This window comes from Oncorhynchus gorbuscha, linkage group LG21 (genome assembly GCF_021184085.1).
Source record: "Oncorhynchus gorbuscha isolate QuinsamMale2020 ecotype Even-year linkage group LG21, OgorEven_v1.0, whole genome shotgun sequence".
NCBI lineage: Eukaryota > Metazoa > Chordata > Actinopteri > Salmoniformes > Salmonidae > Oncorhynchus > Oncorhynchus gorbuscha.
Genome location: NC_060193.1, coordinates 28,516,965 through 28,543,342, shown reverse-complemented (window position 1 = coordinate 28,543,342; position 26,378 = coordinate 28,516,965). Strand labels below are relative to the sequence as shown.

Below are 26,378 nucleotides of genomic sequence, written 5' to 3'. Positions count from 1 at the left end.
CTTCCAGCGGACATATCAAACGATGTATAGAATCAATCTTTAGGATGTTTTTATCATAAATGTTCAATAAGGTTCCAAGCGGAGAATTCCATTGTCTGTAGAAAAGCGATGGAACGGGAGCTACCTCTCATGTGACTGAGCTTGTGACTGCTGGCAGACCTCTAACTCACTCCCCTCTCATTCAGCCCCCCTTCATAGTAGAAGCATCAAACAACGCTCTAAAGATGGTTGACATCTAGTGGAAGCCTTAGGAAGTGCAAAATAACCAATATCCCACTGTATCTTCAATAGGGGCTGGGTTGAAAAACTATAAACCTCAGATTTCCCACTTCCTGTTTGGATTTTTTCTCGGGTTTTTGCCTGCCATAAGAGTTCTGTTATACTCACAGACATCATTTAAACAGTTTTAGAAACTTCAGAGTGTTTTCTATCCAATATATTAATGATATGCATTTATTAGCATCTGGGACTGAGTAGGAGGCAGTTTACTGTGGACATGCTTTTCATCCAAAAGTGAAAATGCTGCCCCCTAGCCCAAACAGGAGCTCTTTTTGCTAGTTGAAGCGTATTCTCCATCCGGGGAACTTTTCCCCCCCGCGCAGGTCTTGGGCGCGTTTATGCGAGCCAGGTCAAGGATGTTGTAGAACACTGACACGGGTCATCTTTGGGTACTGCCTTTGACACTGTACATTTGCGCAATTTGGTCCACCACATCCGAGCCCAACATCTTGAGATGTTGTTCAATATATCCACATAATTGTCCTCCCTCATGATGCCATCTATTTTGTGAAGTGCACCAGTCCCTCCTGCAGCAAAGCACCCACACAACATGATGCTGCCACCCCCGTGTTTCACGGATGGGATGGTGTTCTTCGGCTTGCAATTTTTGTTTCATCAGACCAGAGGACATTTCTCCAAAAAGTACGATCTTTGTCCCCATGTGCAGTTGCAAACCGTAGTCTGTCTTTTGTATGGTGGTTTTGGAGCAGTGGCTTCTTCCTTGCTGAGCGACCTTTCAGGTTATGTCGATATAGGACTTGTTTTACTGTGGATATAGAAACATTTGCACCTGTTTCCTCCAGCATCTTCACAAGATCCTTTGCTGTTGTTCTGGGATTGATTTGCACTTTTCGCACCAAAGTACGTTACTCTCTAGGACACAGAACACATCTCCTTCCTAAGCAGTATGACTGCTGCGTGGTCCTTTGGTGTTTATACTTGCATACAATTTTTTTGTGCAGATGAACGTGGTACCTTCAGGCATTTGGAAATTGCTCCCACGGAAGAACCAGATTTGTGGAGATCTACCATTGTTGTTCTGAGGTCTTGGCTGATTTCTTTTGATTTTCCCATGATGTCAAGCAAAGAGGCAGTGAGTGTGAAGGTAGGTCTTGAAATACATCCACAGGTGCACCTCCTATTGACTTGTCAATGTCAATTAGCCTTTCAGAAGCTTCTAAAGCCATGACATCATTTTCTGGAATCTTCCAAGCAGTTTAAAGGCACAGTCAATTTAGTGTATGTAAACTTCTGACCCATTGGAATTGTGATACAATGAATTATATGTGAAATAAGCTGTCTGTAAACAATTGTTGGAAAAATGACTTGTGTCATGCACAAAGTAGATGTCCTAACCGACTTGCCAAAACTATAGTTTGTTAACATGAAATTTGTGGAATGTTTGAAAAATGAGTTTTAATAACTCCAACCAAAGTGTATGTAAACTTCCGACTTTAACTCTACCTTTGTTGCATTGTAGTGGGTAACTGTCTCAGACCTTGCGTTTTGGACTCCCTCAATGGTAACAGTTGGGTTTATCGTGCTGAGGCAGACGTTCTTTCCTTGCTTACCCTGGTAAATGGTCAGCGTGGCAATTTCTTTTTTCAGCACCTGTTTGCTGAACAGCTCCGCCTGTCCTTAGCGGAGGGGGGGCAGCTCCCTTTTTGCCTTGTTTACCGTGTCCACCAGGCTGTTTTCTTTGGAGAGTGGTGCTTTGGCGAGGTCAATTGAGGTAAAGAAGTTGTCCGTAGTGATGTTTCTTCCCTTCCCATGTAAGGATCAATCATCTTCAGCACCACTTGCTCTCCTAGTCTTTGACCAGGTCTCCGTGATTCCAGTTGAGGAAAAAGTACCCAATTGTCATACTTGGGTAAAAGGAAAGATACCTTAATAGAAAATGACTCAAGTAAAAGTTACCCATTAAAATGCTACTTGATTAAAAGTCTAATAGTATTTGGTTTGAAACATACTTAAGTATCAAAAGTAAAAGTATGAATCATTTCAAAATCTTTATATTAAGCAAACATGACAGCATTATTTTCTTGTTGACTTTAACTTACGGATAGCCAGGGGCATGCTCCAACACTCAGGAATCATTTTCAAACAAAGCATGTGTTTAGTCAGTCCGTCAGATCAGAGGCGGTAGGGATGACCAGGGATGTTCTCTTGAGAAGTCTGCGAATTTGACAATTTTCCTGTCCCGCTTTTAAGCGTCAGGGAAAATGTATGGACTAAAAATTATATCATTTTCTATCATGTATTGAAGTAAAGTTGGTCAAAAAATTAAGTAGAACTTTTTGTATTTGTAGTTAAGTACTTTACACCACTTCACGTTTCCTCCTTTCCCGGGTAGGGCACACTCTTCAACATGGACTTGCTCTTCACATCAGAAACCAGGGCAAATGTGTCTTCTTGGAGACGTCTGCCTCAGGTCTCTCTCTTGACAAATCGCAGGAATCTCATGATCTACCTGAATCAATTGCGGGACATGGTCTCATTGAAGAATACATAGCCCCAATTAGCCAACCAGAAAATTTAGTTCAGTATATATAATTTTTACTTAGTTTACTTAGCCTATTTGTTAAAGAAAATGTAAAAAATGTATTGAATCAGATGGCCGAATATGCCCTAACATGAAATAATAAAAAATACATAACACTGAAATACAGAGACAAAAACCCACAATATTGGTCAACAAATTGTATCCTTTTTGGAGCCAATTGCCAGGTAGTTGCAGTCTGGGCACTGTTGTGGATGGTAGAGGCGCAGATGGCATTGGTTGTGGATTCGGGACTGTTGACAATGATAATAGCCAAATTAGTATAGTAAATTTCATAAAATACAGATGTGAATCAGGGCAAATCCCCCCCCCCCATTCACACACAACAATTACAATATTGCATAACATTGCAATTGGCTTGCGTACACAGTACAGGCCCACATTATGTTCTGCTTTTAAAGGCCTAATGATAAAAATATATAAAAAAAAAGCTGCTAATGGTAATGATGATAAAAATAGCCTAATTATAGAAACAATTAGGCCTACAACAACAATTGCAAGCTGATAATAGCCCCATTCCAGTAATAGGCTAATTATAGACAGCAATAGCAGTGACAGGCCAACAATGAGGATAATAATACTATTCTCATAATAATAATAATAATAATAACAACATTTGGCTAATAATTAAAACCAAAATAATAACAATAGTATTTCATTCTGATGATGTTTTTATTATTTTATGCTATTGCACCTTAGCTGGGCGTAGGCCTATATGGGTTATAGGATATTGGGAAACACTTTTCTTGTAAATGAGATTGCAGTAAGTCAGACCAACAATTGAGCATCTCTAAGCCTCGGTAAAAAAAGAGGCAAGACTTACCTGAAACATCAGCCGGCGCAGAGAGGCCTGATCTGGACCAACGGGTCTGGAAGTGATTGTCCCAAACACATTATTTTGCTTTGGGGCCATCTCTGTATCACTGTCAGAGCCAGGGTCATTGGGAGAGCTCTCGCACACCCATGAGACTTCACTCCCTGCATTAGATTCAATGTCTCCATCAGACTTTCTCTCTTCCATGTCCCGGATCAAGTCTGTGCGGCGGGTCAGCTTTCGCTTTCCTGACATAGGTAGCCAATATTTTGTTTTGAGCAGACTAGCTATCTGTTCTTTTATATTGTTTTACATAATTGTCGTAGGCCTAATTGTATACTGTTGTGTAGATATTCTGTTCTATTATATTCTGTCCCAATTCGAATGTATATTTGTTCTAGAGTTCTAAAGGCCAATGTATACAATGAATATGATTTCAGAGTGCAGAAATAATTACATATTAAAGCATTAAACCTCTTGCTAAAGGATTTAGTCATACAAAAGTTATACTTAAATCCGAACTGGTTCTCTAGCAGATCAATAAGAATGTCTCACCCTATGTTTTCCCCTTTATTCAGATTTTAACCTGTCACTTTTGGGTTATTGGAAAATGAAAGCCATAGAAAGTTGTTTGCTATTTCAGTTAATCCACCAGAAAAGACGGAACAAATATTACAACAAATATTGTGGTTAATGAAACTGGTCTACTTTTATATTCATCACAATTTTCTTTAGCCAATTTTGGTCTTTAATGCAGGGAAACAGACAAGTTCCTTGCTGTCACCCCCACTTGCCTCTTCCATTTTTGCGGTAATGCAAGTATTTGGTTGTAATTTTGAATAGAGCAGACATATATTTTTTTTAGCTGCATATGTGACATAATTCCACCAGTCCTATTTATGATATCATATACTAAAATTATACATACATATATATACACACACTGTGTGTGTGTGTGTGTGTGTGTGTGTGTGTGTGTGTGTGTGTGTGTGTGTGTGTGTGTGTGTGTGTGTGTGTGTGTGTGTGTGTGTGTGTGTGTGTGTGTGTGTGTGTGTGTGTGTGTGTGTGTATATATATTATTCATTTTTTAATCAATTGATATATTTGAGGTTAAAGGACCAAAAAATGTATAGCTGTACCATATGGATTGCAAAATAGTTGAAGAGATTTTCGATGTACCAATTCCATGACACGTGGTTTATGAGAAAATAAACTACGCCGGATTCAAAGCGTAACGTTTTTCTATTTAAATGATTATACAAAATTCTAGCAACCAATAGAATGTTATATATATGGGGTTATATATATGTTATTTAAATGGGTTATATATATGGGGGATACAACCATCCCAAGAGATATGTAGCTTGTTTTTGGTCACAGGTTCTGGAATCTCTGAATAATTGCAACATTTAACTGGCGCTAACTCTGCAAATAGCACTGCTGGGTGTTTAAAAAAAAACTCATAGTCAATCGATGAATAGTATAATACTACTCTTAGCAACATTTGTATTTTTTTATTTACAAAATGTGGAATCTTTGAGAATAGAAAGGTTCAGAACTTTTGTCAAACATCATAGCACAGTTGAGAAAAGACTAATAGAAATCAGAGCTAGATGGTGTTTAGAGATAGATGGAAGGGGTTGAGTGGACCTGAAGCATGGGACAAAAACCAAACAAATGATAACTATTGTAAAATGTGTACAGAATAAGTTGGAAGTAGAAGCCTAAGTGTTGTTGTCCATTAGTTTACTTCAATTATGGGAGGGGTGGTAGGGTTAGGGGGAAATAATAAAGGAAAATATATTTTAAAAACAATATATATATATATATATATATATATATATATATATATATATATTTTTGAAGTCGGAAGTTTACATACTTAGGTTGGAACTCACGTATGAAAAGGTTAAAATGCAACATTTTAAATGGTCATATTGACCATCTTGGCGGTTCTAGTGTCAAAACTGTCAAATGTCTTCTCTGCCCCATGGCAAAATGTGCAGAATTGCGGAAAATTTGCTCTAAAACCGGGCCATTAGCCACGCCCACTACCCACACTAACCTTTCAACTACTGCTGAAATAGATCCTAGGAGAAACACTGTTTTGCAGGAATGTGTTACTGCACTGTACTGTATGGGTTAATGTCCTCATTTGAGTGTGACTGACTTCTGTGCTGCTTCCCCCTGTCCCTCAGTGGGAGGTTGATGAACCAGCGCAATTAGGCCTTCTTTCACTAATTACATGTGTGATGGATGGAAAGCAGCAGACAAGTTTCACAGACCTCCTTGTGACTGACATGCTGATATGAAGCCACGACTCTTTTGTTCTTTCAACTTCTCTTCTTTGTTGTTTTGCCTTTTGTTCTAGTCAGTGGAAAGATGCTGTAGAATATCTGCATTGAAATTCCACTCCAGCTGCCAAATGTGCCCGTAGTTTATGATTAGATCTTCTCAGTTACGTTTAACATGTTACGTGGACTCCATGATCGTTTATAGATAGAGTTTATGAAGCCAGAATATTTCACAAAGCTCAGTCCTTGTCTGTAATCAAAATTCTACACTGTAGTTACGGCTTTTACATCCAATAATACCAATATTTTCCATCATTCAGCAATTGTCCTTTACATAATTCTTTAATCCAATCACATTTCTTTTTTCATTTGGCTCATTTTGGAGGAATCAGTGGGGGATTTTGACCAGACAAAAGCGACAGAGTGAACTTATCTAGGTCATTTTGAAAGCAGGATTAAGGAAATACTGTTGTAAAAGCCAGCATTATTACAGTTTTCCACGGTAAAACAAACATTACTACGTTGCTTTTTCTTCACAAGACCTAACCCTTATCCACCTCAACTGCTCTTGTCATCACCTCAAAGCATGCCGGAGTGTTCATCTGTTAACACCCCTCTTCACACTCCCGTGGCTCTGCAGCAAGGATGGAAGGACTCTCAATCGTGACGCCAACTGCTGCTGTGGTTGACAGCATTTATCTCATCTGTGTCACCTGCCGATGGAGCGGCGAGTGACAACTTCTCAAAGCGGGCAGACGTTTTGAAAAAGTCCCACCACAACGCCTCTTCGCCTTTACACTGATCATCTACCATGTCAGGGAGAGAAGCTGTTCTCTGGGCTTCAAAAGCTGGACAGAGAGGGCAAAACATTTCAGTGCGGTCTCAAATGGATTTGTTTCTCAACAGAGCAGGCCATCAACAAGCGTTTTAAAGGCGACGACACAATGAATGATATTATATTAGAAATCAAATAAGTGTTCAGTCTACCGAAAAATGAGCCAAGTTGAACAGTCAAATGTCATTATGTAAGCTACAATTCCATGTAAAGCCTTCTCTCTCAAGCCAGGGAAATGCTTGCTTGGTTAAATCATGTAGACACACACACACACACACACACACACACACACACACACACACACACACACACACACACACACACACACACACACACACACACACACACACACACACACACACACACACACACACACACACACACACACACACACACACACACACACACACACACACACACACACACACACACATACAAACACACTCTGTGTGCATGCTTGCTCATTTTCAGACACACACGCATACACACAAAACCTCCGGCAGCTTGCTAATGTGTCCGTGCAAACACACATGTGCTGGCTCTCTTACTCTCTTTGGGGACGCTGAACATGGCCCCAATATTGATACTGTCTTCCAGACTTTTGGAAAACACCCTCTCCCAAATGATCCTGCTGTACTGTCAACAAACAGAAACATTGTCCAAGTGCTTCTTCGATACTTGTTTTTGTACTTTTGAAGTGCACTCCTTATAACACTTAACTACTGTATCATTTACCTCCAGACGGTTTGCCACCTCTCAGTTGATGACAGACTACAAATATTTCCGTTTTCCTCCGTTTACTGCTTCCCTCACCCTCTTTGCTCCATCTTCTCCCCAGACGACTCGAATTCATGCACGCGATCCCATCCCGCCTAATTATCATACGTCTAATTGGGAAACATTTCTGCAGCCGACCTGTTATTCTGCTTTCTTCTCCCCAACTGAAAACTGTTAGCGCCTTGATAAAAACAACTTCCTGCAACCGAGTTATTCTCAGTCTGTTTAGTGCCTCATGTACTGTAGTTCAAGTTACAGGGATGTGCTCTGTTACTTCCTTGTTAGTTTTATAGAATGATTCAAATAGACAATTTAATTCCCAACACTAATCTCGTAACTCCTTCACCTTCTAGTGTATGAATAGTTAGATATGCCTTCGATGACTCAGTGGAATTTCCCACCATGAAAGCTTGTGTTAAAAGGAAGGTGACTGATGTTGATACTATGTGTGTGTGTGTGTGTGTGTGTGTGTGTGTGTGTGTGTGTGTGTGTGTGTGTGTGTGTGTGTGTGTGTGTGTGTGTGTGTGTGTGTGTGTGTGTGTGTGTGTGTGTGTGTGTGTGTGTGTGTGTGTGTGTGCGTGCGGGTCGTGCTCACCTCATCTCTGTTTCTCACTGTAACCTTTCTCTTTAATAATAACCTTGTTCCTGTGGGGTTGTGTGTCTGGTTTTGTGCCAAGCGTTGTCTTTACTCTGTCCCCTAACTTTGTTATTTTTTTATACACTGGTGCGACACCAGGAGATGAGGCACTTCTCCAGTCATTTCGCTGGTTATTAGCCCTCCCTCACCTCCTCTTGACCTCTGATACTGCCATATGAGTCAGCGCTCCCACTGTCTGTTAGGCCCTGCAGTAGAATCTCTGTTGTTTAAACCTCTCTCTCTCTCTTTAACCCCCTGGAGTCGATACCCCCCCCCCCCCGCATACATCTAATTAGCATAATAATAAATCCCCTTCAAAATCTGTCTGTTTGAGCTAGAGATATCCGTTGTTTTTGCATGGGCTGCGGCACAATCTGTGAAGGCTGGTGGGAGGAGCTATGGGAGGATGGGCCCATTGTAATGGCTGGAATGGAGTAAAAGGAATGGTGTCAAACGTGGTTTCCATATGTTTGATGCGTTTCAAATCATTCCATGGATTCCATTCCGACCATTCCAATGATTCCGTCCTCTTATAGCACCTCCCACCGGCCTTCACTGGTCTCAATCCACCGCATCCGCCAACGACGGCCTTCCACATCTGCGGCGGAAGGAGGCCTCGGCTATAGCGGTGTTTGTTGGACTATGAGACTTTCCCGAAAATGGTCCATCTGACGAAAACGTCTGTGGTGTTCTACGTTTTGCTTCACAGGACTTGACTGAAGTCGGTACCGCCGATCTGCCAACTTCTGTCTGTAGCATCCGAACAGTTTGGGCTACACACTACACACTGGATTAGAGCGTCAGCTAAATGACAAAGAATATGACCCCTCAATGGAAAGTTGAGACTATCACGAACATGTACATGTCGGTTGTTTTGCTTTGCTCTAGGATGCCCATAAAGTCTCACAAGACTCGTCTGAAAGTAGCCCGGTACCATTTTTTTTTAAATGAATGGAACTGTATACTATATATACTGTAAGGGTCATTCTATGAAAATGGTGGCTTTTTGAACAGCCAAAATTTACAAATTGTAAAAAAAAAAAAAAATCAAAACTTCTAGTTAATCCCTTAACATTATAAATGAACATAAATGACAGCTTAACACATTTTAAAATGTTTACTACATTACATAAAAAAAATGTATATATATTTTATATATTTTTATATATTTTAGATGGCAATTCAGGCTTTCTAGAATGTAATTTGTCTTTAATTTGCATATATAATCAAAGACAGAAAAGGTTCATGATAATACTAAGAAATTGTTTGGATTAGTAATAATTCACTTTAAACATGCATGTGTAAAGCTCTATTGTCTGACATTTTGCCATTTATACAATTTTTGTTGTTGTTGTAACATTTGATATATAATTGAGGTTGAATCATAAAAAATGGAATGATCATATCCCTCAAATGTTTACTAATGAATGTGGCAACAGTTAGGTACATACAAAAACCATATTCAATATAATTGGGCAACTCTGATGCCAGAATAACCAATATGCCATACACCAGTGACGAAATGTAACACCAGTGACGCAATGTAACACAAATGACACAATGTGAAACCAATGACAAACATAAGATTATTTCAAACAGATTTGATCAAACAGTATATATCAATTCATGCGTCATGTGACACATATTGTGTAGGCCTACTTAAACAGATAGTTCCTCTGAATTATGAAATGTACATATTGGTTTCCTTACTGTGTAAGCAGTCTATGGCTAATGTCTGACAGCAACCAATGTGTCCATGTGCACGCATGTGTGAGCGTGTGTGTGCTCTTGTCTCAGTGCGACTAACACTGCTGTCATCTACCTTGGCAGTGTGTCTCTAGCTAAAGTAAAGTCAAATAACCTTGGGAGAGGCTTGTCTCCTCTTGAATTCTCAATTCTCTGTCTGACACACAGCTGGCCAAAATAGAATCCTTGAAAACTGTCTCCAGTAAAGGAGAAAGAATGAGTCACACAGCAGTACTAAAATAATAAGGTTTAGTATTTGAAGTTGAATTAGAAGAAGGAGATCACTTGTTAGCCTTGTGTTTGATTGTTAAAGTACAACTATGCTGGCATTATATTTCAAAACATTTAAGGGTGGGTTTTCATAGCCTTGTGGCTTAGTGCTTCTCCGAGAAAATTCATGGCTAACTTTATGCTTCCCCACGTGACATCTTGTACTGGTAGCTCCATTCTGAAACCCTCCGTCTAGCACTTTCCTCTGAGTGGCTTTTGTTGTCGCAGGTCTCTGGTGGGCTTTGTGTGTGTGTGTGATCTACCATGGGGCTGTGCTGTGTTTGTGTGTGCCATATTTGTATGTGTGCTGTTAGGGTATGTAGTGTTGGTGTGAACTCCCACAGTGAGTGTGGGCCTCAGTGCTTCTGCTCCTTAGCTGACCAAGGACTAAAAGCTTCTAGTGCTATTGTGTGTTATGCATAGACTACAAGGTACTGCAGAAAAATCACAGACCATTAATTTTTGGATGTGGCATATTTTCATCAATTCAGTACAAGACATGGGGTTTGATGGCAAAAGCTTCTAACACATACCACCTCCTGCTGCCTCCACCAGCCATTACACCAGTGTGAGCAGTCATGGGTCGAGTTCCTGTCCAACTCAATTGCAGCAAATACCAGATCTTACATCGCCTGGATAGGTGTTTAACATCAGCTAACCACATCATATGACATGGGTCGCGTTCCCCTGCTCAGATGTTGCAAGCATCAACCAATGTTTGCGTGCCACGTCATTGGCTGTGACATCTACTGACCGATTGCTACAACATATGATGTAGTTAGCTGATACTTAAAATACATATCCAGGTGCTGTAAGATCTGGCATGCATCTTCAACGCCTGGGGAAAGGGACAGGATTGCCACAGCAACACCCTGTAGCCTTAAGTGTAATGAATAAGGAAGTGAAATTGACACTTAACCCACCCCAAACCCCTCAAGATGCCACCACCTATGAAACATACAGTGTATCTGGGAAGAATTTTGAGCTGTGGGGAAATATCACCTTTGGATGTTTACACAGGCATCCCAATTCTGATATACAGTGGCAAGAAACACTATGTGAACCCTTTGACATTACTTGGATTTCTGCATAAATTGGTCATCAAATTAGATCTGATCTTCATCTAAGTCACACCACTAGACAAACATAGTGTGCTTAAACTAATAACACACAAATTATTGTTTTGTTCTTGTCTATATTGAATACATCATTTAAGCATTCACAGTGTAGGTTGGAAAAAGTATGTGAACCCCTAGGCTAATGACTTCTCCAAAAGCTAATTGGAGTCAGGAGTCAGCTAACCTGGAGTCCAAACAATGAGACGAGATTGGAAATGTTGGTAAGAGCTGCCCTGCCCTATAAAAAAACACTCATAAAATTTGATTTAGCTATTCACAAGAAGCATTGCCTGATGTGAACCATGCCTCAAACTAAAGAGATCTCAGAAGACCTAAGATGAAGAAATGTTGACTTGCATTAAGCTGGAAAGGGTTACAAAAGTATTTCTGAAACCCTTGATGTTCATCAGTCCACGGTAAGACAAAATGTCTATAAATGGAGAAAGTTCAGCACTGTTGCTACTCTCCCTAGGAGTGGCCGTCCTGAAAAGATGACTGCAAGAGCACAGCGCAGAATGCTAAATGAGGTTAAGAAGACTCCTAGAGTGTCAGCTAAAGACAGAAATCATCTGGAACATGCTAACATCTCTGCTGACGACTCTACAATACGTTAAACACCAAACAAGAATGGTATACATTGTAGGACACCACAGAAGAAGCCACTGCTGTCCAAAAAAAAACATTGCTGCACATCTGTTGTTTGCAAAAGTGCACCTGCATGTTCCACAGCGCTACTGGCAAAATATTCTGTGGACAAATGAAACTACAGTTGCGTTGTTTGGAAGGAACACACAACACTATGTGAGGAGCAAAAAAGGCACACTAACATCAAAACCTCATCCCAACTGTAAAGTATGGTGGAGGGAGTATCATGGTTTGGGGCTGCTTTGCTGCCTCAGGGCCTGGACAGCTTGCTATCGCCAACAGAAAAATGAACTCAAGATTATCAAGACATTTGTAGGAGAATATTAGGCTATCTGTCCGCCAATTGAAGCTCATCAGAAGTTGGGTGATGCAACAGGACAACGACCCAAAACACAGAAGTAAATCAACAACAGAATGGCTTCAACAGAAGAAAATATGCCTTCCGGAGTGGCCCAGTCAGTGTCCTGACCTCAACTCGATTGAGATGCTGTGGCATGACCTCAAGAGAGCAGTTCACACCAGACATCCCAAGGATAAGAGCGTCTGCTAAATGACTTAAATGTAATGTAAATGTAATATTGCTGAACTGAAGCAGTTTTGTAAAGAGGAATGGTCCAAAATTCCTTCTGACTGTGCAGGTCTCATCCACAACCACAGAAAATGTTTGGTTGAGGTTATTGCTGCTAAAGGAGGGTCAACCAGTTATTAAATCCAATGGGTACACATACTTTTCCCACCCTGCACTATGAATGTTTACACGTTGTGTTCAATAAAGACATGAAAACGTATAACCGCTTGATGTGTTACTAGTTTAAGCAGACTGTGTTTGTCTATTGTTGTGACCTAGATGCAGATCCGATCAAATTTTATGACGTATTTATGCAGAAATCCAGATATCTCTGAAGGGTTCACATACTTTTTCTTGCCACTGTATTTGTTTCGCTAATTGGTCTTCTGACCAATCAGCTCAGAAGAAAATACGACGTGAAAAGGTCTGATGTGATTGGCACAACTACTAATTAGTAAAAAGGATATCCAAATGTGGTTGTCTGTGTAAATGCAGCCTTGGTGACGCCAAACGTACTTTCTGGGTAACAATGATTTTGTTGAGCTAGAACTATGCTTATATGACTTGGTTCTTGACTTTCATCACCTGTTCATTGTGTGATTTCTATACTGTATAACGTAGAGGAACAGTGATTGAGAGTCAACTAATTTCTTACAGACGTATTCCACCCTTCATAGTAAATTTAACCCAGGCAGGACATAACTCTTTTTTTCTCTAAAGCTTCTGGGAGAAAGGTTAAACAAATCTAACTTCCTCCTCTTAGGCTGACGTTTATTTTATTTTTTAACAGCCTGCTTCTGAATTCTGTTCACTTTGTGCCCAATGTCTAGCTTTCTGATTTTAATTTAGCCTTTTTGCATTTGTTTTTTGTTCGTGGTGTTGTACACACTAATTTGGCCTGGGGAGTGAAAAAAGAAAGAAAGATCTCAATTGAGTCTTATTGTCAAATCAAGTCTGGGCTCTGTTGTTCTAACCGTGTCCTCTGCTGACTCCCCCGTTTCAAATGTCTGCTAGTAACCAGGTTTTCATCCAATCTTTATTTGAGTATAGTACATGTCGGATACACATTTTTTTTAACTGCCTGAACTTTCCAAATGTCGACAAAACAACATACGCTAGACATGGTGGGATCTTTTTGTGTCGGTGAAAGGAATCATGGAGAATTGTCAGTGGACATGCTTTTATGCGCAAATATTTATATAATAACCGTCATATTGAAGTAAACTTGGAGTCACACAATGACATGTTGTGTGGTCCTCCCACTACGACTCGTTGAAAGTGCGTGAGCTTAATGTTCCGTCCAATAAGTATTGAGTGTCTTTTTCTGGTGACCTGATAATCAATGTTACACAAAGAAAATGTACCTTGCTCTTTTGTCCATAATAATCTCATCATGTAGGCGATACGTGTGCTCTAGGCAACATAGCGCAGACTGCGTTGTTGGCTAGACCGCACTTGCCAATACCAGATGGGGCACACTCACTATATAACCTATATAACACACTTTTTTCCCCAGTGAGAAAACCATCAGTAGAGGTGAAAATGTGATGGAAACCCATTTTGACTGGTATTTTTCGAATCAAATCACATTTAATTTTTTATTCGGTTCATGGGAATTTAACCGCAAAAGGTATTTTTATGTGCGCTACATCATCATGCACTGCCTTTTATCCGCAACATGTCAATTTGATGGAAACACGGGTGGGAAAATGTGCATATGCTTTTATGAATAGAATGTTTAGAATATTCACATGGAAATCTGTCACCAATTGGATGAAAACTTAGCTAGTGTGGAGGAGAAATAAAGCACTAGATATTTAAGTGTCAAAAAGGAAAGCCCAAAAGGCCGGCAGATGACGGCATTGAGTCATTTCATCTTACTGTCCAAACGCATTGTATACAGCTGGCAATACACTCATTTCTCCTGTCGACCAGTTCGTACCCTAAAATGTTTCCGTTCATGCTGCAAACGCTTACATTTCTTCCTTAACTTTCTTTAATTGCGAGAAGACAGAAAAAAAAGGGAAAATATGCATACTTTCCTTATGAAACACCATATCGCGTTCAGCCAATCAGGTTGCAGCAGTCTGGTGTTTACCCCTGGCTGAAAGTGAATGCGCAACATCAGGAAGTAGCACTCCAAGGCATTAGCAAATGGAGCAGAATGCTTTGAGCTAGTATGTATCCATTACCTAATGGAACACACAGTAATATAGGCACAGTAGCATTGGTTATGTCAAGACTAGCAGAACATATTAATGGGACAAAAGGGATAAATGCAGAGAAATGTAGGGTTTTCTGCTCTATTCTCCATAAATACTGTACGGCTTAGCGTTTCCCTTCTTCCCTGTTCAATCTAAAATGTGTTCTCTAGTCTCGTTCCAAAGCCCAAGAGAGCCACCGAGTCATCCTGAGTCTATAAAACAGACCATAAACACAGCATTTTGTTTTGTTGTCAATTAATGATCTTAATCGTTTGGTGGAAGGAAGGCCTCTCGAGGGAGCATGCTATCGCCTCTCTGGGGAGAGAGAGGGTCTAGCTCTGTTGTTGTGGGAACGGTATCATAAAAACATACACTATCTCACAGTCTCTAACCTGAAAATTGTAATGTAATGTTCGTATATAGAGTCAAAATCCAATGGAATGTCCAATCCCTAAAGGGCATAGACTTATCTACTCACAATGCATTTGTATTCGGTGCAGACGTGTTAGGAATGATGTTCTGCTTGGCTTTTTATTTATCCCTTACTATTCTCAATGGGGGAACACAGCTTCCTAAAGTAAGAGCTTTTGTATGACTATCTTCATCTTTTATTGTCAGATCCTTCACTTTCATTCCCAAATCAAATTCCCAGATATTCCCTAAGCAATGTTAACTCTGCCGTTTTGAAAAATAAAGCCTACTGAGGCATGCTGCTCCATCCACTTTTGGACAGCGGGATACAATCCACATTAACCATCTCTGAGGAACGTTTTTAGACAGGCCCCATAATTACTTGAGAAATGAATTGTGGATTTGGCAAGAAAAAAAGGGAGCCGTCTCTTTCATGCTCGGCCTGCTTTGAACACAGAATCGGAGGCTCTCGCAGAGTGTGTCTCTAAAAGATAGTCTAGTCAAGGCTAAGAACCATCCAAAACAGAGGGATGAGAGCAGAAGAGGGGGTGAGGGGAGGAGGAGAAGGAGGAAGGACCGAACCCAAGTCCGGAGATCATAACAATCATTACATTTGACAAACAAGGTCCTCACAGCTTATGGCCCGGGCTTAATCTCTGATGTGTAATCATGCCTCGCTCTCAATCTGCTAGCCGTGTCTGGGTTTGTTTGCTCTGTTGACTTCCTGCTTTACAGCCTATTGCAGTGGCATTGTGGGTGTTCTAATTGGAGAATCAATAGGGTGAGGCGATGGAGGTCTAAGGGCTGCTCCGGTGTCAAACGCGCGCATCGATTGCCTTTTTAAGCTGGAGTTGCCAGCCAACCCACCCAGGCTCTTTGTTGTGTTCGCAATGTATATGAAATATTATTCTATGAGAAGACCTATGTCTGGGAAAAGGAAACATACATGTACAGCCAATCATTGAATGACACAGCAAAGATGCATTTGAGAAAAGCAGCTCTGCGTAGATAGGAAACACTGCATACATTACAGTATCATAATTGTGGAACAGATCAAGCCAGTGTCGGACAGCTGGTGTCTAGCAAAGAAAGCCCACTAACTGAAAACATTGGTTTGGATCAGGTCACAATTATTATACTGGAGGTAGGCAGAAGAAAGCCTTTTTTGAGGAAAAGTACTTTGTGAATGAGACAAGCAGTGAGTGACCTCATTTTCAGAAGGCCACTCACTGAGCGACCACGCTGGGGCCTGAATGGCGCGTTGCAGATTCTCAAATGGCCACCGTGCCCGCCGTCATGAAATCTGAATACTAAAAGCGCCGGTAAACAGCACTTTCTGGTCGGCTCACCATACTCTATACATGGAGTACATACATGAGATATACGTGGATTATACTTTTGTTTTGATATTTTCCCAACTCCTTATTCCAGTTTGACCTCTTACCCTGTTCTAACTGTTCTAACTGCTATAGCACTGACTCAAATGGAAATTCACAATCAAAATCCTTGACAGTTTCCCATAAATAGTAAATGACAGCACAAGCACACAATGTACCAGAAGAAAACAAAAATATGTTGATTATGATATAATGAACCGTCGCTAAGGCCCGGGCCCAGTAGTCTCAAGTAAAGTATGACAATATTTAACTCTCCATAGGGTTTGATGCAGTAGGAGGCTAGAGGCTCCTTGCACGCATCTGTAGTGGACACATGATGACGATCCGAGATAAGCAGTGTGTTTTTTCCCCACGCTGACATTAAAGGAGCTAGTTTATGGTAGCCTGGGGTTGGGGGGGGGGGGGGGCTCTTTCACTCTCGCTCTCTCTAGATGATGAAACTGGAGGGAGATGCCTCCGTTCGGTAGGTTCTTGTAACTGGGGTCACTGCTCTTGCAACAGAGTGGTTAAGGTATTGCATCGAATTTCCCATCACCAGACCTAAGCCTACTGTGATATTTGACATGCGTTTGCAGTTGATCGTCTTACAATGGATGGATCCCACTGAAAGAGGGCCTCAGATTCCCAGTCTCACATTTCGGCTGGCTTCTTTTTTTTCAAGCAATATAACTCAAGTCACGGGGGGAAGATAGGATTTAATTTGACTTGGATAGATCATTATAAATCAAACTGTGTTTTCTCTTCTTGCAAATGACCTCTTCTGTGACAGTGGATAACATCAGTATATGTCATTCATCTGCACATTGGAATAATGTCAGATGCTGTTTATCTAATCTATGTGTTTTCTCTCTCTTTCTCTCCCCCTCTCTCCTTCCTGTCCTCATTGGGCCTCTGAAGCAGAAGAGTATGCCGTCGAAGGTAAGGCTACTGTTTTGCTCCTACAGACCTACGATGGCTTCTTCTATGATTTTTGGCGTCCATGTCGGATGCCAACGTTGGTTGCTCTACGATGCTGTTGTAGCCTCCTTCTTGGGAGGGGCATTGTCAGTGTGGTTGGACTGCGGTTATGGTGACTCCCGGGGGCCTAAATTACGCTGCTTTAAAAATGGAACCAAAAGCTGTGATTTCTCTGTTACACTTCCTATTCTTCTCGAAGACACCTTCTTTTCTTCCGTCTTTTGATTGTTTTATTTGATCGATCGATACGTATGGATTCTCAGTAGGTACTTTGTACTCTTATATGTGAAATGGTTGGCACTTCTGAAAGTGATGAGTGATTGAACCTGGGAGTGAGAGTGCTATATGAATATCATCAGGTGCGAATGAGACGTTGAGATGGAAGGGTTTCTCGTTCCCCTCCAGCTCCCTCCACTATCGTCTCCAGTGAGAGAGAGAGGGTAAGAGCCAGCGCTGACAGTCAGGCCCCTTGGGGCTACATCATCCCCTGGAGCTTGTTGCTAGGCTAGCTCACAGCTCAGCTGAGCGTACAGATGTAGGATATTAATTTGATCACCCTGCTGCAGGGCAACTTTGTAATGTAAATGCAAATGTAAAGTTGGAAAAAATATATTTACCCCTCAAAAATGTCCAAACAATATTATGCATGTAATACCTTACATTTCCTGTTTCTGTAGGATTATTTTCCTGCTGTAGCAAACTGGTTCAAATCAAGATCCTACATATGTATAGGAAGATAAGCATTAGCTCCCTGTCTGTCTGGGCCTGCATGTCTTTTCCTCAGCAGTACCGGGTGAAATGAAGGAACATAAACCGGATCAGTCAGACAGAGGTAGTGCAGCAAAGCGTTTACCGATGCTCCCCAGACACAGCGTTCCAGACGCGTTTGACTCTAGGCAGCCTAATCCAACGGTGACTCGCCGCATGCGGTGAGTGCGAGGTTTGGGGGACGGGGATGGGGACGGGGAAGTGGAGGGAGGTGCCGTGTTTCCCCCTGTCAGGAACGCTGCGTGATGGGTAATCGCTATAGAAACACACCCTGCTCAAAGTTTTTCCCCGAAACATGAATTGGAGTTTCTGCAGTTGTTTGAATACCACTGCTGTATCTCGGAATCAGAGAGAATGTGTTCATGTTTCAGGTTGTCTTTTCTCAGTTGTTGCCGACAAACCCATGAACTCTTGTGACCTGGGTTTGATATGCAGACAGAGTGAGCAGGGCTGTATAACAGACCCTGTTTGATGCTGACATTCTCCCGCTGCGTTTAAATCCAAGGATCACAAGCCTGTCTCCCTGTGTTTGTGCACAAGCCTGCTTGGAGTGGCGGCAACCGCCCGTGACGACTGGGTCACATGTCGGAAGCGCTGAAGCCCTTGATGGAAAAATGTCAGGGTGGCAGTGGGGGTGGACGACGAGGGACTGCGACTGTTCGTTCCTATGTTCCCGGCTGATGCGCCCTGATGGCTCCTCACTCTAGTGCGGCCGTTCTCTGACCGTGCAAGGGGTTAGGAAGGGGCGGACAGCTCCCTCGCTGTGTGTTTGTGTGTCGGTGATCTTGATGCGGAGGAGCAGAGCGCTGACCCATGCTGCGATGGTGTGTGGCGGTCTGTTTCATGCCCCGGCCCCAGAGGGACTACCACAGCTCCCCGAGGGCCCCGGGGGCGGACGGCAGAGCTCTGCCCACCACAACTGGAGGAATCAGGAGAGTAGCAGAGGGCCCAGCCAACCAGCCAGAGGGCCATGGGGGGGCCTGGGTACCCATTAACATTCATCAGACATCATAGCCAACAGAGACAGTATAGTCCCACTTCAGTGATTAAGCGAACAGCAGTCCCGAGTTTTTACAGCTAAGAGACTAGCTAGGAATGGAATGCCACAGGGTAGGGATTTTACATTTGGTTTTGTCATTCCACATGCTCCTTAGAATTATATATTATTTTACAGATTTTGGACCGTGCAGACATTTTGTATTGGTCTAGGGATAATTGGCTTACTTTTTTATTATGGATGCTTTTGGGCGATTTAAATGTGAAAATTGCCCTTGTCTGATGTCCTAGGTGTGTCCCAGATGCAAAGCTATTGGCTAATATAAAGGTGATTCTAATCTGCAGGCTTGTGGCTGTAGTACCCCTGGGTTTACAAAGCATTTGCACAAGCAGTGGGGATTTTAATGCCAAAAAATGCTCCGGGGTTGTCTATTTGTTCAGAGCTACCAATGTTTTCTTTTTCAAATAGCAGTAATAAGGTACACATTAAAATTCTAAAGTCTGAACTCTGACCCCAAGTAATGGGTAATTGTGTTTTCCCAAGTCATGGTGTTTTAATTAAGAAGTGAATACTGTAAGTACCCTCAGAGACGTGTATTGTGTATGAGGAGGACACGGATACTTTAGGTAGATATCTAATGGTTCATCGTCTCATTCGTGCCTGGAAGCCAGAATCCCCTTTGCTCCTAGGTTTTTGTCCTATTTTTAGTGCTGTCGTCCGCCACTATCTTTGGTCCAATTAGTGACAGTGATTGTGCATTCAAAGGTTGCTGGAGATTGATGATACAGAAAGACCTTGAAAGTCCGGGGGACCGAGGTGCCCCTGGAATCCTGTTGCTTGGTTGGTCAGTTGCTCTGGCAGACAGTGGGGGCAACGATTGATGATCTGTGGTGTACACTGACCCGTTTTCACTGCTAAGCCAACCCCCACAACCCACCTTTTCCTGGGTTTGGCAGAGGAAGTACCTCACTTACGGAAATAATTCAATAAATACCATCCTGTGTATATAAACACTTAAACAGTCACAGTAATATAATATATGTGTCATATAGCAGACACTTTTATCAGAAGTGACTTGCATACATATGACGTACTGTACCATTCAAAAGTTTGGACACACCTACTCATTCCAGGTTTTTTCTTTATTTTTACTATTTTCTACATTGTAGAATAATAGTGAAGACATCATGACTATAAAATAACACATGGAATCATGTAGAAGGCAAAAAAGTGTTTAACAAATCAAAATGTATTTTATATTTGAGATTCTTCAAAGTAGCCACCTTTTGCCTTGATGACAGCTTTGCACACTCTTGGCATTCTCTCAACCAGCTTCATGAGGTGCATTTCAATGAACAGGTGTGACTTGTTAAAAATTCATTTGTGAGACAACGTCCATATTATGGCAAGAACAGCTCAAATAAGCAAAGAGAAATGACAGTCCATCATTACTTTAAGACATGAAGGTCAGTCAATCTGGAAAATGTCAAGAACTTAAGTTTCTTCAAGTGCAGTTGCAAAAACCATCAAGCGCTATGATGAAAGTGGCACTCATGAGGACCGCCACAGGAAAGGAAGACCCAGAGTTACCTCTTCTGCAGAGGAAAAGTTCATTAGCGTTACCAGCCTCAGAAATTGCAGCCCAAATAAATGCTTCACAGAGTTGAAGTAACAGACACATCTCACATCTCAACTGTTCAGAGGAGACTGTGTGAATCAGGGCTTCATGGTCAATTTGCTGCAGAGAAAACCACTACTAAAGGACACCAATAAGAAGTAGAGCTTGCTTGGGCCAAGAAACACAAGCAATGGACTCGTGTTGGTGGAAATCTGTCCTTTGGTCTGATGAGTCCAAATTGCAGATTTTTGGTGCCAACCGCCGTGTATTTTTGAGACGCATAGTACGTCAACGGATGATCTCTGCATGTGTGGTTCCCACCGTGAAGCATGGAGGAAGAGGTGTTAATGTTTGGGGTTGCTTTGCTGGTGACACTGTCAGTGATTTATTTAGAATTCAAGGCACACTTAACCAGCATGGCTATCACAGTATTCTGCAGCATCACGCTATCCCATCTGGTTTGTGCTTAGTGGGACTATCATTTGTTTTTCAACAGAAAAATGACCCAACATGATTCCAAATGTGTTATTTCATTGTTTTGATGTCTTCACTATTATTCTACAATGTAGAAAATAGTTTAAGAACGTTTAAAAAAATTGAATGAATAGGTGTGTCCAAACTTACACTGATACTGTATGCGTGGTCCTGGGAATCAAACCCACTACCCTGCCATTACAAGTGGGCCGGTATTCACCTCAGGAAGACCATTAATATGTAATATAGAGCAGACGTGCTCTAATTTGAATGCTGAAGAAACCGTATACATTTACATTTCTGCTTTTATATATCTCTGTTGTTGTTTTTCTGAGCATCATGCCATAGTATGCCCATTGTCAGACAAAGCCAAACACACATTGAGACAGAGACCGTTCAAGTCATACAGAATCACAGTAAATCCACAGCTAGGATGCAATCTCTACAAGTTCCCCAGTTATCTGTTTGGAGCTGAGGAACGTGCCAAGCGGATCCCAATACTCTATCTGATCTTAATCAATTTGATTAAAGCTAATGATATTTTATTTTCTGGGACATCCAGGCCCAGAGTTAATCTATAAGCTTTGGGAGAAAAATAAATACAGCAACAAAATAGGAGTTTGATGTTTGGTGGAGATATGGGATTATAGGTTGAGTGGGGACTGTACTGTAGTTATGGGAGATCAGTCTGGATGATCCAAACCAGATTATGGATTTTGTACTTATTGCAGAGAAAATATATAAAAATTGAACAGAAACTACAATGTTTCCTAGATATGGGTACAGTGACGTAAACACAGTACACAAGAGAATATTAAGGTACTGATGTCAGAAGGGCATTAACCTACATTTGAATATTAGTGTTGTTCAGATTTTCTGAGAATTATGTCTTGTCCAAGATTATATATTTACATGTGTTTATATTCCAACTTTTTTTCCCCCCAAGCTACCTATGAGTTGAAGCTTTGTCTATCCAGTAAAGTATTTATTGTGTAAAGCTAAAGATGACAAATTTAATCTCAGTGCTTGGAGTACAGAGAAAGAGGAATGTCTTTATGAGTATGACACGGTATAGAGCCCTCAGTGGAGGTGTCATAATACCCATAAAACCTAGCTGTCAAACAGGGAAACGGTTCCAATTGTTTTTCCACCATTCATTTTTCCAATAGCCGATTTTAGAAACACTTAAAATAAGGGCTGTGTTTCGTGTAGGCTTTTGCTGGCGTGACATTTTGACACCCATATAAATCTCTCTAGGACAATGTGACTTTTGGCATATATTCGGCTCTCGTTACTCAGATTCTAAAATGCTAATTAGCATCTAAGTAGACATCATACAAAACTCCTGCACGTCGTCTCTACCTTGTGCCAACAGGTATTGTGTCAATTTAGAACAGTTCACAGAATTGTCAATTTAACGAAATGTAGCCTATGTATTCATTACTACATTTAGCTAACATTGGATAGTTAATCCAGAGATTCTTACCGTTATCTTCATGGCATATGTAGTTACATTAGCAGCTAATTAGCATTTCATTTTTGGGGAGTAAATGCAGGTGAATATATATTGACAAATGTCACCTTGTCCTAGAGAGATTTACACGGTTATCAAAACGCCACGCTTAGGTTAAGCCTACACAAAACACAGCCCCTATTTGAAGTGTTTCTAAAAAATCCCCTATGGGACAAAAATAGCTCGAGGTTTTACGGGTGCTATTGACTGCGTCTCAAAACCGTTGATTCAAACAACAGTAAAATGATGATACTGTATCATGTACCGTATCAACATGACGTTCCAGTATGATTACCACCACCATTCTTCTACTCTGTCTAATCTGAAAAGCCTACCTAGACGCTTACATCTTTTTCATCTTGTTTATGGCACATTCCCTTTTGTTCCCTACAGTGATATTGGTTTTCTTACATTGTCATTTCGCCGGCTGCTTTCATTTAGAAGGATTTGAAAACAATTAAAGCCAACAAACCCAGTTACAGACAGTATCTCTCCCTCCGCCTCGGAAAAGAGCAGGAGAATTAGACCTGAATGGCGTCCCGCTGTACCGCTGAATTGCTGCAGAGCCTTTTGGAGGGAGGCATTGATGTGCTACTCTGTACCCTCCATCGACTACCCCAGATGCTGCCTTGAGATTAACAGTGCTGTTGTCCTGGAAGAGCAAAGTAAACCCATGCCCATTCTCACAGGCACCTAATTCTCCCTTCACACACACAGGCACACACACACACACTGCTTTTGTGGTAAAACAGTCAAAAGGCTGAGGAGTTGGCATTCTACTTGTGAGCAGCAATTCTAAATGTGACCATTTCAACGTGTGTGTGTGTGTGTGTGTGTGTGTGTGTGTGTGTGTGTGTGTGTGTGTGTGTGTGTGTGTGTGTGTGTGTGTGTGTGTGTGTGTGTGTGTGTGTGTGTGTGTGTGTGTGTGTGTGTGTGTGTGTGTGTGTGTGTGTGTGTGTGTGGCCTTGAACGCTACATTATGATGCCCATGAATTGTGACTTTGGCAGTTCAAGGTCCATGAATTGTATATTGTCCCCGGATCCAGTTGATGTTGAATAGGAGTTGGGTTCACTGGTCTCGGTCCAGCAGCCTTGCCACTCAGACGGATGCCCACCCTGTACTAAGATGGCCGCCGGTCATGTGTGTGGCTGCCTGTTGGATCAGTATCATTGGAATACATTATAGGCTACATCTATCTCAGGTACTTCATCTTGTTCACTTGCAAATAGTGATAATGGAGCAGGTGACACATTTAATCGAAACAAAGTGATTAATACCCTAGAAATTCAATTAAAGAATAGTGCATAACACCTCAATCTTTCTCCAATTTGCCATGATTTCCTGAAGGTGTAAATTATGTGATTCTAACTGTTCTCAAATAGTATTTGTGCTATTCCCTATACATACACTTCCAGCTATTAAAGACAATGGAAATGCTCTACTTGAATTGGCTCTCCTTTTGGAGGGATTTCGTTTCAATCCCCAAGTCTCCCCTCACCTGAGTGTATTCAAATGGAAATTTGTTGTGCAACATTCGTCGTGTTTTGGTGGTTTTGAAGTGAAAGGGGAAAAAATGCACATGGTCTTTAAGTATCTCCCTGAGGACCAGGGGTTATTGGGCATTTGGAGTTGATATTGCTTTGTCTTTCATATTGCCGTCTTCCCTTGTTTAATTTATGCCCCGTCAGGAATACAAAACCCGTAATTCATTCTCACTCACTCACTCACTCACTCACTCACTCACTCACTCACTCACTCACTCACTCACTCACTCACTCACTCACACACTCACACACTCACTCACTCACACTCTGTTCCAATTTAATTTATCTTCCAGTGTTACCCCCTCTCCTCTATCTATATGCCTACCCTTTCTTCACATTTTGCTCTCCCAATATGTCGCCTTTCCCTTTTCTTTCCTCCCTACCTCCCTCTCTCCTTCGTTCCCTCTCTGGTCTAGCAGATAAACTCTTCGGTTGTTGCTAAGAGGCTTAAGAGGGACGCCTCTATAGGGGGATGTGGATTTCTCCTTTATTGAGTTGAAGGAGGCAATCTGGACGGGGCAGACAGCACTTCAGGAGAGAGGAGAGGAGGTGGTTCTCAATCTGAGTCTAAATCAAATCAAAGTTTATTGGTCTCGTACACAGATTTGCGGATGTTATTGCATGTGCAGTGAAACGCTTGTGTTATTTAGCTCCGACAGTACAGTAACATCTAGCAATACAAGTCTGTACACATATAATACAAAACGTTTTTAAGAAAGTAAAAAATGCAGAATGAGCCGTATCAGAATGAGCCATGTCAGAGTCTGGTCTATGTGTGTGTGTGTGTGTGTGTGCATGCGTGTATGTATGTATGTATTTGAGGTCGACCGATTAATCGGAATGGCCGATTAATTAGGGCCGATTTCAAGTTTACAGAAATCTGTATTATTTTTGTACAAATTTTTTACACCTTTATTTAATCTTTATTTAACTAGGCAAGTCAGTTAATAACACATTCTTATTTTCAATGACGGCCTAGGAATGGTGGGTTATCTGCCTCGTTCAGGGGCAGAATGACAGATTTTCACCTTGTCAGCTCGGGGGATTCAATCTTGCAACCTCTCATTGCACTCTACGAGGAGACTGTTATGCGAATGCAGTAAGCCAAGGTAAGTTGCTAGCTAGCATTAAACTTATCTTATAAAAATAAATCAATCAATCAATCATAATCACTAGTTAACTACACATGGTTGATGATATTACTAGTTTATCTAGTGTGTCCTGCTTTGCATATAATCGATGCGGTGCGTATCGTTGCTCCAATGTGTACCTAACCATGAACATCAATTCCTTCCTTAAAATCAATATACCGAAGTATATATTTTTAAACCTGCATATTTAACTAAAATAAATCCAGGTCAGCAGGCAATATTAACCAGGTGAAATTGTGTCACTTCTCTTGCGTTCATTGCAGGCAGAGTCAGTGTATATGCAACAGTTTGGGCCGCCTAATTTGACAGAATTTTACGTAATTATGACATAACATTGAAGGTTGTGCAATGTAACAGGAATATTTAGACTAATGGATGCCACCCGTTAGATAAAATACGGAACGGTTCCGTATTTCACTGAAAGAATAAATGTCTTGTTTTCGAGATGATAGTTTCCGGACTCTACCATATTAATGACCTAAGGCTCGTATTTCTGTGTGTTATTATGTTATAACTAAGTCTATGATTTGATAGAGCAGTCTGACTGAGCGATGATAGGCAGCAGCAGGATTGTAAGCATTCATTCAAACAGCACTTTAGTGCGTTTTGCCAGCAGCTCTTTGTTGTGCGTCAAGCATTGAGCTGTTTATGACTTCAAGCCTATCAACTCCTGAGATTAGGGTGGTGTAACCGATGTGAAATGGCTAGCTAGTTAGCGGGGTGCGCGCTAATAGCGTTTCAAACGCCACTCGCTCTGAGACTTGGAGTGGTTGTTCCCCTTGCTCTGCATGGATAACGCT

At 41.3% G+C, this 26,378-nt stretch overlaps 1 protein-coding gene across 9 annotated transcripts in view; it reads left to right on the top strand.

Annotated features, from left to right (window-relative positions):
* The window catches only part of LOC124008799 (neurexin-2-like), a 1,096,959-nt gene that overhangs the window by 159,486 nt on the left and 911,095 nt on the right, over positions 1–26,378 (top strand). For 7 of the 9 annotated variants that reach the window (XM_046320364.1, XM_046320361.1, XM_046320359.1 and 4 more), the window contains exon 3: positions 17,453–17,473. In XM_046320364.1, the coding sequence (XP_046176320.1) occupies positions 17,453–17,473 (21 nt within the window). The remainder of the gene's footprint in view (positions 1–17,452; positions 17,474–26,378) is intronic. The other 2 variants (XM_046320362.1, XM_046320358.1) reach the window with 1 other exon arrangement.